A 13,213-nucleotide genomic window follows, 5' to 3' on the forward strand; every position below is an offset into this window, starting at 1 on the left:
CTGAATAGGATTGAGGTTTCTTTTTCATTATATAATATAAATAAATCAAGGAAAAATGTTCATTTTAAGCCTCATCATCCAACACTTGATTTTTCTGGGTTCAATTCTTTTTTTTTTTTTTTTCTGGGTTCAATTCTAATGTGTGTTCATGTAAGCAATATTCCACCCTAGAAGAGACCTTTCCAAGGGGTTTAAGAGGCCAGATTAGATTTTAAACTCAATTGGGTGGGTTTCTGAAGAGCATATACAGACAGGAAAACTGTCAGTTAGGCCTTGACACATGGAAAACTTTCACAAAATATTGATAAATGAAAAAATAAATACGAATAAGAGTATGAATCTGGAGTAGGGGAAGAGAAATGGATGACCTTATTCTGGAGCACAACTGTCTAAGAAAGAACAATGAAGAGACACATTCCCAGCCCACACAGAAAGCAGGATTTTCCCTTGATTCTAATTCTATAACTTGATCTCCACTGTGGCTACAGAGAATTAGACATATCTATAGTCTATTTCTATATGGAATATGAAAGTAACATTATTATCTGAGAAAATTTTGAAAATCTATAATGAAGAGAGTTTTAAGACATTACTTCATATTTGATTCAGGTGTTTGTAATAGTTAGAAGGGCATATTTTGTATTTTATTTTCTATTCCTTATATAATGGCAGTATTCCACAGTTGTATATCGCTTATTTGATTCTTTTTTGAGAAAAGAATCTATATCATAACCTTCACAGTCAAGGCAACAGCCTGAAGCAAAACATCAAGGTTGTCTAGACCAGCTATTCTTGTCTGTGTGTGTGTGTGTGTGTGTGTGTGTGTGTGGTAAAATATACATAATAGAAAGTTTACCATTTTAATTACTTCTAATAGTACAGCTTTGTGGCACTATGTACATTTACATTCTACATCCATCACCACCATCTACCTCCAAGACTTTTTTGTCTTCCCAAATAGAAACCCCACCCATTAAACAAAACACTAGTTCCCCACTCCTCTTTTCCCTCATCCCCTGGCAATCACCATTCTACTTTCCATTGCTATGAATTTGACTATTCCAGGTACCTCATATAAGTGGAATATCATGTATTTGTCTCTTTGTTATTGGTTTATTTCACTTAGCATTGCCAGTTATTCTTAATTCTTCAAGGGACCACAAGACTCTTTGGAGAATGTGTTGAAAGCTAAAGATCTTCTAAACAGAAAAATAGACACGTAAAGGTATACTGAAATTTTTGCATACAATTTAAAAAACGTGATTCATTGAGCTATACCTGTGAGCCCCATGTTAAGAGCCCTTAATCTAGAACAAAATGTATGTAGAAAGTAGAGATTAAAGTAGAATCATGAGCCCAACCAAGCAGGGCAGTGGCTAGGATTGAATGCCACACAAATGTTAGAGGTCAGTCTCTTTAGAAGTATGGAAAACAAATGCAGTCACATGTGCCTGAGACATGACCCTGAAAATGATGCTATGTCTGCTTCTAAGATGCTTCCTGCCAGGGTAGAGCAAACCTAGTATCTAGTAATAGAAGCAGGCAGGCCATGCTAGAGAAGCAAGTTAGCATGAGTAATCAGGTTAGATGAGAGGGTAGGTGAACATGTCAAGTAATCAGTTTGGGGCAGAACTTGCAACTAGACTGTAATACTTGTCCCTTCTGTGACTATGAATGCTTCATTTAATCTTTATTCCAAAGTGCTAGCTAGCAATATGTTTTTGATTGGATCTTTGGAAAATGACGTGACAAATTCCCTTTCTTCTGTTATGGACAAATTTGGCTGTGGTTTATTTTCTGGTTTGTTTCCTGGAAACATGATAAAGATGGGAGTGTCGGTTGTATTATTAGGCAACAGTTCTTCTGAAAAAAAAAAAAAAAAAAGACCCCTGAACTAAACTGCTTCTGGATTGGAAGAAACTAATGAACTATGCCTACTCTGTGAGCTTCTCTAATTTGAATAAAGGCTCTCTATATATATATGGAGTATGTAACAAAAGGCTTTATTTTTATAGCAGTTATTTACTCATCTTTCATACCATCAGTTACTTGTTTGAGTTGTGTTGTCTTCTACTGGAAGGCAGGGATTTTCATCTGTTTCTGTCACTGCTTGGAACATAGTTGTTATTCAGTTAATAGTTGAATGAATGAATGAATGAATGATATGCAGCCAAAAGTCAAGGAAGAGGTGGAATGAAAAAAATGGCTATTGATATTTTTTTAGATTTATTTATTTATTCATGAGAAACACACAGAGAGAGGCAGAGACATAGGCAGAGGGAGAAGCAGGCTCACTGCAGAGAGCCTGATGTGGGCCTCAATCCCAGGACCCTAGGATCACGCTCTGAGCCGAAGGCAGATGCTCAACCACTCGGCCATCCAGGCATTGCATGGCTATTGACTTTGCCAATTAGATTACTAGTGATTTTAATGAGTATAGTTTCAGAAGCCATGTCAAAGTAAACAGCTCCCTGGGAGATAGTCCAAAGTTGGGGAAGTAGAGTGGGTAATTGATATCACAAAAACAAGAAAAAATTTGAGAAAGAATAGATGCTGCACTGAAACCAGCTCAGTTAAGTTGAACAGGAATGCATGTATTGCATTTTGTGTGGGTTAAAAGAGCCCACAAAAATTTGTCTGGCAAGAATGGGTATTGTCTTTATAGGTTAACGTGCCTGTCTTCCTGACTATATCCTGAGGCCCTGGAAGACAGGGATGGTGTACGTATCATCTTTTCATTTTTAGGCCTGCTAAAGTTCCTGGAATACTGTATGTTCTCGGTAAAAGAACTTCAGTATTTGGAACATTCTAGTGTGGTGACCAGAGTGCAGAGAAGCTTGGAGGGGGCAAGGAAGAAGCGGGTTCAGAGACCTGAAAGTAGTTGTTGGGTTTCCAGGTGGACATGAAGGAGACTTGCATCTGGTATTTTAGAAGCTTTTCCCCCAAGCTTAAAGATCATCTTTTTGATCATTAGATGCCTTTGTTTGAGGTTTATGAGCTACAAACTCAGATTTCTATAGTACAGAAAAATGGTGGTAATTTTAGGAAGATTGAAGATATGGTTCAGGGGTTTAGAAAGAAATGATTCCAGGTTTTGTAGGAAATGAATAACACTGTTTGAGGGGCATATAAAGGATCATTTGTGGGACTCATAGAAAATAGAACATTTTTTAAGCTTTAGGGGGAAATTACCCCCTATAGTTATAAAGTGATCCAATCTTTTTTTTTTCATTTTTTAAATTTTTTTATTTTTTATTTTTTATTGGTGTTCAATTTACTAACATACAGAATAACCCCCAGTGCCCGTCACCCATTCACTCCCACCCCCTGCCCTCCTCCCCTTCTACCACCCCTAGTTCGTTTCCCAGAGTTAGCAGTCTTTACGTTCTGTCTCCCTTTCTGATATTTCCCACACATTTCTTCTCCCTTCCCTTATATTCCCTTTCACTATTATTTATATTCCCCAAAAGAATGAGAACATATAATGTTTGTCCTTCTCCGACTGACTTACTTCACTCAGCATAATACCCTCCAGTTCCATCCACGTTGAAGCAAATGGTGGGTATTTGTCATTTCTAATAGCTGAGTAATATTCCATTGTATACATAAACCACATCTTCTTTATCCACTCATCTTTCGATGGATGATCCAATCTTTTTGAAAGAAGATCTCACTGAGGGGACACGTGAGTGGTGGCTCAGTTGGTTAAGCGTCTGACTCCTGGTTTCAGTTCAGCAGGGAGTCTACTTGAGGATTCTCTCCTTCTGTTCTTCACGCGCCCCACCACTCCTGGTGTCTCTCTCTCTAAAATAAATCAACCTTTAAAAAAAGAAGATCTCATGAGATATGTATAGATATTTTTAAAATTTAGGTCTAACACACTTCAGTAAAGTGTGTACATTTTAAGTCCACAGCTTGATAGCTTTTAAGGAATACACCTGTGAGTCCATCATCTGGATGAAGGTACAGAACATTCCCAACATCCTAAAAAGTTCCCTTATCCACTCTCCCAGTTGATAAACCTCCTCCAAAGATAACCACTACTCTGACTTCTATCATGATAGATTAGTGTTGCCAATTTTTGGGTTCACAGTGTGTATTCTTTTTTGTCTGACTTCTTTCACTAAGTATTGTCTGAGATTTATCTGTGTTGTTGCATGTAACAGAAGTTCTTTCTTTTATTGCAACAATGTAGTATTCCTTTGCATGAATACATTAAAATTTATCTATCTGTTCTATAGCTAATGGACATTTCAGTTGTTTCCAGTTTGGGAATATTATATACTGCTTTATGAACACTTCTATTCATGTCTTTGAGTACATATTTCTATTCGCAAAATATGTTTACCTCCTGACCAAACATTTTACCCCAAGGAAATTGTCTCAAGGCAAAAGTACAAAGATGCAAGTACCTTGTAGCATTATTTATAATAGTGAATTATTATTAAGCCTAAATACTCATGAATAGGATAATAAGTAAATTATGATATATCCATACTTAATAACTTTTATAGTCATTTAACTGGTTAAGGTAAAATCTACAAGGAAACTTGTAGTATTATTACCAAGTGAAACAAAGCTGGATTATAAGACGATGTGTTTAGTATGATCATATTTAGGTAAAAATATATACATGTATTTTAATATTTTACATATATTTGCTGCAAGGATTAAGCAGTAAATTATTAAAAGTGGTTTTCTCTAGGGAATGGTTTGAAGAAGGGGAAACTTACTTTAACTTGTAATAATTAAATTCTATACAATAAACATGTTACCTTTGAGTAAGCCAGAATTAAAAAAAAAAAAAAATATATATATATATATATATATATATATTCTGAAGGAAAAGAAGAGGGCAACTTTTATATGTTGAAAAATAAATAAGAGCAGAATTCTGAGATGCTAAAGGGAAACTTCTATAGGTCAGAGGAAAATTTTCAAGAGTCCATGGCATGCAGAGCTTTGGGGGTAGGTAGTGGCATAGGCCAGGAGTTCCTGCTGACAAGCTCTGTATCCCACAGAAGGCTCAATATTTTGCTATATCTGCCTACAAAAATTTTCTGTTTGTTAATGTTTTTAAAAATAATTTTAACAGGGTGCCTGGATGGCTCAGAGGTTGAGCGTCTGCCTTTGGCTCAGGGCGTGATCCTGGGTCCCAGGATCGAGTCCCACATCAGGCTCCTTGCATGGAGCCTGCTTCTCCCTCTGCCTGTGTCTCTGCCTCTCCCTCTGTGTCTCTCATGAATAAATAAAATCTTTAAAAAAATAATTTTTATTTCTTTAAAAAGCACATGTCACACTTAGAAAAAGCAAGAGAATTTCTAGGTACTTAACCCATATGCCCTTTGCTGGTAGAATGAGAAATATCAGAGAGTAATATCAGAGTAATATCAGAAAGTCTTTTGAAATGTAACAATTTAAAGAAAGATTTATTATAAAAATTAAGATACGCTCATTATTTAAAAAGTCAAACTATACAGAAAGTTTAAAGATCCAACTATATGTTCCACAAGAAACTCACTTTAGATTTAAGAAACTCAATTAGCCAACATATAGTCTAACACCCAGTGCTCATCTCATCTTGTGCCCTCCTTAATGCCTGCCATCCAGTTATCCCATCCCCCCACCCATCTCCCCTTCTGCAATCCTTTGTTTCCCAGAGTTAAGAGTCTCTCGTGGTTTGTCTTCCTCTCTAATTTTTCCCCAGTTTCTCCCCTTCCTTTATGGTCCCTTTCACTATTTCTTATATTCCACATATGAGTAAAACCATATGATAGTTGTCTTTTTTCCAACTGACTTATTTCATGCAGCATAATATCCTCCAGTTCCATCCACATCAATGTAAATGGTAGATATTCATCCTTTCTGATGGCTGAGTAATATTCCACTGACTCACAGAAGCCAAAAGTGAAGTGATGGAAAAAGCTATTTCATGCAAGTACCAACCACAAGAAAACAAGGCTGGTCATATTTATATCAGACAAAGGATACTTTAAGTCATAAATTGTCACCAGAGACCAAGAAAGACATTATATAATGATAAAGGGTTAATTTACCAGGAAGATACATTAATTATGTATATACTTATCCAAAATCAGAGCATCTGAGTCTGTGAAGCAAACACTGACAGAACTGATGGGAGGAAGAAACAGCAATGCCATGGTGGTAGGAGACTTGATGAGTGCCTCACTGTCAACAGTGGATAGAATAATTGCAGATTCGAACCACGCTATTGACCAAATAGACCTACCAGACAAATATAAACATTCCACCCAAGAGCAGCAGAATATACACTCTTCTCAAGTGCACATAGAATATTCTCCAAGACAGATCACATCTTAGGTCACAAAACAAGTCTCAACAATTTAAGAAGACTGAAATTATAGCAGATATCTCTTCTAACACAGTAGAATAAAAGCAGAAATCAATAACAGAAGGAAACTGGAAAATTCACAAGTATGTGGAAATGAAAGAACACCCTTTGGAACAACCAAAATCCTCAACAGAAGACCAGCAAACTGAATTCAACAGCCCACTAGAAGGATAATATACCATGACTAAGTGAGATTTATCCCTGGGAAGCAATGATGGCTCCACATACAAAAATCAATTCATGTAATACACCAAACTAACAGAATGAAGGATGAAAACCACATGATTATCCTAATCAATGCAGAAAAAGCATTTGACAAAATTGAACACTCATTTATAACAAGTTTCAACAAGGTAGAAATAGAAACTGCATCAACACAATAAAAGCCATATGTAAAAACACAAAGCTAACATTAACTCAGCAGTAAGAACTGTTTTTCCTCTGCGATCAAGAACCAGGCAGGGATGCCCACCCTCACCAGTTCTATTCAGCATAGTACTGGAAGAACTCACCAAGCAATTAGGCAAGAAGAAATAAAAGGCATTTACATCAGAAAGAAAGAAGTAAAATTGTCTCTGTTTACAGATGACAAGTTCATACATAAAGAAAACCCTAAAGTCCACATACATAGCAAAAGAACCCTGTTAGGCCCGTCAATACAGACAACAAACTGGTGGTTGCCAGAGAGGAGGGAGAGTGGGGGAATGGGTAAAATGGGGAATGGGAATGGGAGATACAGGCTTTAGTTATGAAATGAGTAAGCCACAGGGACAAAAGTTACAGTAAGTGTAGGGAATATAACTAATGGTATTGTAATAGTGTTGTATGGTGACGGATGGTAGCTATACTTATGGCAGGTATAGCATAATGTACAGATGCGTTGAATCACTATGTTGTACACCTGAAACTAAAGTAAAATTGTGTGTCAACTATACTTCAATTAAAAAATAAAGAAAAATAAGAAACCCATTAGAACTAATCAATGAATTTAGTAAAGTTGCAGAGTACAAAATAAACATCCAAAAATCAGTTGTATTTCTATAGATTAACAGTGAGCTACCTGAAAAGGAAACTTGGGAGGGGGGCCTGGGTGGCTCAGTTGTTGAGTGTCTGCCTTTGTGATCCCAGGACCCCTGGGATCAAGTCCCACATCAGGCTCCCTACAGGGAGCCTGCTTTTCCCTCTGCCTCTCTCTCCGTCTCTCACGAATAAATAATTTTTTAAAAAGAAAAGGAAACTTGGAAAACAATCCTATTTACAATAACATCAAAAGGAATAAAATACTCAGCAACAATCTTAACTAAGGTGGAGAAAGACTTGTACACTGAAAACTACGAAACACTGGTGTAAGAAATTTAAAGACATATGCAAAGACATCCCATGTGTTCAGTGAATAGAATGGTGGCTAAAGAGGGAAGGGATGGGGAGTTGCTAAATAACTAAAGTTATTGTTGTACACTCATTAAAGTATAAGTTTCAGTTATTTAAGATAATTAAGTTCTAGAGCTGTACAACACTGTCCTTATAGTTAACAATACTGTACTGTACATTTAAAAATTTGTTAAGAGGGTAGGTCTCATGTTAAATGTTCTTACACAACAAAAATTAAAAACTTAAAAGTAAACCCTAAAAAGTCCTCCTCTCCCTCCTGTCCCACAATAAGTTCACTAGAGGAATATACTCTGAATAATTTTAATTAATAGGGGGGAACATTTCCAAGTATTAGCTATGCATATCATAGCTATCCGGGCTCTGGATTTATCCAGTTTCTCAGTCAACAGAGATCCAGCCAGTGTCTCTTACATTCTAGGCAGTGCTCTAGGAACCAGAGAGAGCAGTTTCTGCCACTTACACATTTATACAGCTCTTCCATGTGCCAAGTGCTATGCTAGTGCAGTAGATTCAGCCGAGAACAAGGCAATGTGATCTTTGCCATCATGGAGCTGGCGTTCTAGAGGGCAGACAGATAAAAGACCAGAAACACAAACAAAAGCAAATTAGACCGTGGCAACCACAGGGAAGAAAGAAGCAGAGTCTGGTGAAAGGGAATAACACAGTGTCCTAACCGGGTGGATGATCAGAAAAACCTCTCTGAGTCAAAGTGAAGGGAATTGCAACAGAGGGAATAGCAAGTGTGCAACCCCAGGGGAGGAAAAGCTTGGCGGTGACGAAAGGCCTGGGGTGGGGTGTGTGCAGGTGGGCAGGGATAGGAGGTGGTATTGATATGGTGGGAAGGGTTGGAACATGTCTGCCTTTGAGAGGCCCGGTAGAGTTTGGACTTTAACTAGGAGTCACTGAAGGCTTTATGTAGAGGAGTAATCTGATCAAATTGCTTTCTAAGTGGCCACTGGAATTGGTAGGTTAGTGGAGAAGGGGTACAAAAGTTCCACTGCAAGGTGAGAAGGAGTAGAAAATGAAGACATGGAGCTCAGTATTGTAGAAAACTCTTCCAAGCACTTATTCTGTGAATTTTAATTGAATATTTTCCTTTTTACTCTTTTGTACTCTTTTTTTGTATTTCTCATGTGATCATAATGATTTTAAAAAACATTTCAGTTGTGCTTAGTTCAAAATAGACTTCAACAAATTATTGTTAGATAAAGGTTGACCATTTAAAAGAAGCAGTACATGTACATAATAGAAATAGGCCAAAAAAGCAGAAATTAAAAGGGAAAAAACACAATTGCCATCCAGAGATAACTTTTAAAGATTTTTATTTATTTATTCATGAGAGACACAGAGACACTGGCAGAGGGAGAAGCAGGCTCCCTGTGGGGAGCCAGATGTGGGTCTCGATCCCAGGATCCCTAGGGGTCACGACCTGGCTCAACCACTGAGCCACCCAGGCGTCCCTAGAGATAACTTTTAATATCTTTGTATAGAAATTCCCAGTTTTTATTTATTAAAAGCTCATCTGTAATACACAGTTTTTAAAAGATAGGGTTTTTTAACCTCTTCTTCTCTCTTTTCTTCTCCCTCATTTTCCTTTCTTCCTGACTCTTCCATTAAAATCATAGAGACACTTAGTTACCAGGTGGCTCAGAAATGCATGTCAGCAGTAAAGGAACAGACACAATTCCTTCCTCTTCCAGGAAGGAAACAACTTTTGGGTCTGGAATATTATTTGGTTCATTCATTTACCCAACAGAGATTTCCAGGCACCTTCAGGAGTGTGGCCTTCTGAAGGGTGAGTCAGTATCCCTCCGTGGCAGACGCAGTGCAAAACCACATCTTCTCTTACAGGCATTTTCGGCTTACTACTATGTGATGGATTTTCTGAACCTTACATTAGAGGAAACCACCTCTCAGGAAAAGGTGATTGACACGATGGAAAAGTTCTGCTCTCAGCCTTGGGAGGAGGTAAGTGATGAGACACAGCAGCTGTTTCGTATTGCCCTGCGTCCCTTGGGGGCACAAAGGCTGTGATTCTGCTCTTCAAGTCCTGCTAACTGGACGGAGACCAGCCAACATGTTAAAGAAGCCCAGAGGGCGCGCTAGGTTAGCAGTGAGTGCATCAGCATTTCTTGATAACTGAGCAGACCATGGCTTAAGCAAAAACGGTCTTACTTTTCTCACCTGATACCGAGTCTGGCAGTCGGGAGCTGCTGGCCTGGGGTCAGCAGCCGCTCTGTCTCAGCCATCATTTCTCCAGTTGTGGTGTTCTGCCTATTTTCTTCATGGACACAAGATGTGGCTTCAGAGATTACTTATGTTCAAGGTCAGAAGAAGGGTAGAGCCAGATCCATCTGTTCCATTCTACAAGAAAGTATAAAACCTACCCCAGAAGCTCCTTAGCAATCTTTCTCTTACCTCTCATTAGCAGGAACAGGCTGGGAAAGCAGGTGCAGGATTTTAAGACTGGCGTAGAGCCTTAGATCCAGTCTGAGCTACTCTCTGGGGCTGGGTACACTGTTGCACATCCCTGTCTCCAACCCCCAAGTCCGAGTTTTATTAGCAAGGAAGACCGGCGATTGACAAAATCTGCTAAAAATTAAACACCCCTGTGGCAAGTCCCAGGTATATCCTACTTATCACAAATTTGAGGCACAAATTTTTTCTTGTCCGAGGCACTGAGTAATTCAAGATCTAGTACTGCCTGATGAAAGTTTCCAGGGAGGAGAGAGGTATGGACTCTATTCTTATCAAAAAAGATCAGCTAGGGATAGTTTGAAATAGCAGTGGCTTTAAGGTGACAGGGTTGCACATGTGAATGGTACTTTCATTCTGAGGGAGTGTAATGAACTAGAAATGGATGTTTGTCTCCTTGGCACTGACAGAGAGGAAGGAAGGTTGTGCAAGAGCATGAGGCGTGAGGCGTGGACTTCTCCCTCCGTATTTTGTTTGAGAACAGGAAAGAAAGGGATTCAGGGCTTCCCGAAAGAGACCCTTGAAATGCCTCAACACTTGACAGTTTACTACACTCCAGGGAGCCTTTGTGCAGCTCATAGTGATCTGTGGAGGAAGGTGAGCATCTTGGAGTTAAGGCAACTTGAAACAACCCCAATGTATACCTGTGAAGGAGGTAAATTTAAACTTCTTTTCGGAAGAAATTCTTTTTTTTAAAAGTGGGCTTTACACTCATTATGGCACCCAATGCAGGGCTCAAACCCATGACTCTGAGATCAAGAACTGAGCTAAAATCAAGAGTCAAGACGCTTAACTGATTGAGCAACCCAGACGTCCTTAGAAAAAAATTACTTCTTGTTCAGACTGAAGTTCGATCCTTTTTTTTTTTTTTTTTTAAATTTCATTGGTTACATTAGGATGGCAATGCCTACACACAGACCTATAGGTCTGCTCAGATTAGCCACATGAGGAGCTGGCTAGAGGTCCTGGAAGTAGACTTATTAAGGCATTAAGGCCTGCACCTGGGAGAAATCCGGAAATCTTTTGCAGGCTAAGACCTAGACCCTCACCCAGAGCCTCAATGTTGAGGAGGGTGTTACAACCCTGGGTTCATTTTTCCCAAATGCATTGTCTATCCATATGGAATGCAGCATAGGTCTCGAGTATGCTCTTACAGGGCAACTCTTTTCCTACTATTCCTGTGTAACTTGAGTTTGGAAATGTCCCTTCTAGACACCTTTGGCCTAGAGAGAACTGACAATTGTTAAGCATATATTATATGCTGAAAAGTAAGCTAGATGCTTTGTACATATATCATGCTGCCCGTCCCTGCTTTGGCAAGAGAAATAAAATGCAAACTACACCTTTTGATGTCCTCCAAATCCTTGGAAGTGCCCCCATTCCTTGGGTCCCTTGGGAGGAGAGGTTAGGAAAGTGAGTGAAGGGGACACTTCATGCTTGTCTTCTGATAGGTTAATTAGAGGGCTGGGAACCCTCTAATTTTGACAACCAGAATAATCACTTCTGCACCAGAAAATATATGCATTCAAGATCTGGTCTACGAGAACAGTGCTATAAGATTCTGTGTATACACTAACTAGGATTTCTCCATATACTCTGGGTTCTGACATTTAACCTCATGGATTTTTACCCTTTCTAGAGAACTGCATCCCATTCTTGAAGACTTGCCATACTGCTTCATATGGGGGAAGTGGTAAGGGGAAATGGGTGAGGAGGAGAGAAGCTGGTACTGTCCCACTGCCCTGGGAATAGAGAGAGGAGAGAGAGGCAGAGAAAGCAGTGTGTGTGGGAGAAAGGCAAACCATTGCCCCCCCCCCCCCCCCCCCCGATTTGGAGAGCACATAGTATTGAGTCCACAAGTATTATCATGATCAGATCTGGACTGATGAACCAGGTAGATGCCTTTGGCTTCCACATTTTTTGGCTACTATTATAATTAATCCTCAGAAGATTAGATGGCACGGGAATGTACATCTTTCCAGAAGGAGGAGGGGGTAGGAATGTTATTGAATTCAGGGAAGTTGGACCAAAATGGCATTCCCCCAAGGGATAGGCCAACTTTTAAGGACCTATGGGTTGCAGCAGTTTCAAGTCTGGCCCTAGTGGATTCCTGGAATTCCAGAGCAGTTTTTGTTTGATGGGCCTGCTGAGACTACATCAAATGAGAGAAGTTGGGCAGCCTGGGTGGCTCAGCGGTTTAGCGCCATCTTCAGCCCAGGGTGTGATCCTGGAGACCTGGAATCGAGTCTCCTGTTGGGCTCCCTGCATGGAGCCTGCTTCTCCCTCTGCCTCTCTCTCTTCTCTCTCTCTGTGTGTCTCTCATGAATAAATAAATAGAATCTAAAAAAAAAAAAAAATGGTAGAAGTCTTTCCATGAAGGAAAAACATAGTGCAGTTACCGTAAGAAGGGAATAGGGATCTGGGTAGGTACTGATGTTACACCAAGGTCTTGGGAGAACCTCACATGCAGAGGAATTGATCAAAGAGTCATTTCTAGGACTGTGATAAAAAGACAAGTTCCAAGTTGGGTCATTCAGAGAATTACATCAGAGCAGGACAAAGCCGGCTAGGTGTGGACTTAGCTTTCCAGAGACTGGGGGCTGGCAGAAACCAAGTGAGAAACAGAAACCAGCTGGTTGTTAGGGGGTTCAGAAATGGGGGTGTTCCTTAGGAAGAGAGAGAAATCTGGGCAAAAGTGTGGTGGTGGTGATGGGTGGGCAAGGTAGCCAGGAGGTCCTACATATGAAACACCTGGCATGATTCCTAGTACTTGATATATGCTTAACAAATAGTAGTTCTCTCTCTGCCCTGGGTGCCCAGAAGGAAATGCCTGTTTGAAGGCCTGAGGAATAGGGCTACAGACAACTCTGGGCTGAGTTAGAGATGTTCTGGCCTGTTGTTCTCTGAGGGCCAGAGAAGAGCAGAGCAAGCTGGGGGCATCTGGGTATATATTTACAACAGGAGGAGAGATAA

At 39.6% G+C, this 13,213-nt stretch overlaps 2 protein-coding genes across 17 annotated transcripts in view; one reads left to right on the forward strand and one right to left on the reverse strand.

The window, feature by feature from the left end:
* Positions 1-13,213, forward strand: part of ENTPD1 (ectonucleoside triphosphate diphosphohydrolase 1) — a 131,725-nt gene that overhangs the window by 114,750 nt on the left and 3,762 nt on the right. For all 13 annotated transcript variants that reach the window (XM_025466714.3, XM_049103478.1, XM_049103476.1 and 10 more), the window contains one exon: positions 9,617-9,733. In XM_025466714.3, the coding sequence (XP_025322499.3) occupies positions 9,617-9,733 (117 nt within the window). The remainder of the gene's footprint in view (positions 1-9,616; positions 9,734-13,213) is intronic.
* LOC112672109 (RNA/RNP complex-1-interacting phosphatase-like) overlaps positions 2,320-13,213 on the reverse strand; it is a 74,517-nt gene continuing 63,623 nt past the window's right edge. The window contains exons 12-13 of one of the 4 annotated variants that reach the window (XM_025466720.3): positions 8,226-8,324; positions 2,320-3,819 (exon numbers count right to left, since the gene is read on the reverse strand). In XM_025466720.3, the coding sequence (XP_025322505.1) occupies positions 8,257-8,324 (68 nt within the window). In that variant the 3' untranslated portion in view covers positions 2,320-3,819; positions 8,226-8,256. Of the gene's footprint in view, positions 3,820-8,225; positions 8,325-13,213 lie in introns of those variants that run through there. The other 3 variants (XM_049103482.1, XM_025466724.3, XM_049103484.1) reach the window with 3 other exon arrangements.

The sequence above is a fragment of the Canis lupus genome, chromosome 28, assembly GCF_003254725.2.
Source record: "Canis lupus dingo isolate Sandy chromosome 28, ASM325472v2, whole genome shotgun sequence".
Lineage (NCBI taxonomy): Eukaryota > Metazoa > Chordata > Mammalia > Carnivora > Canidae > Canis > Canis lupus.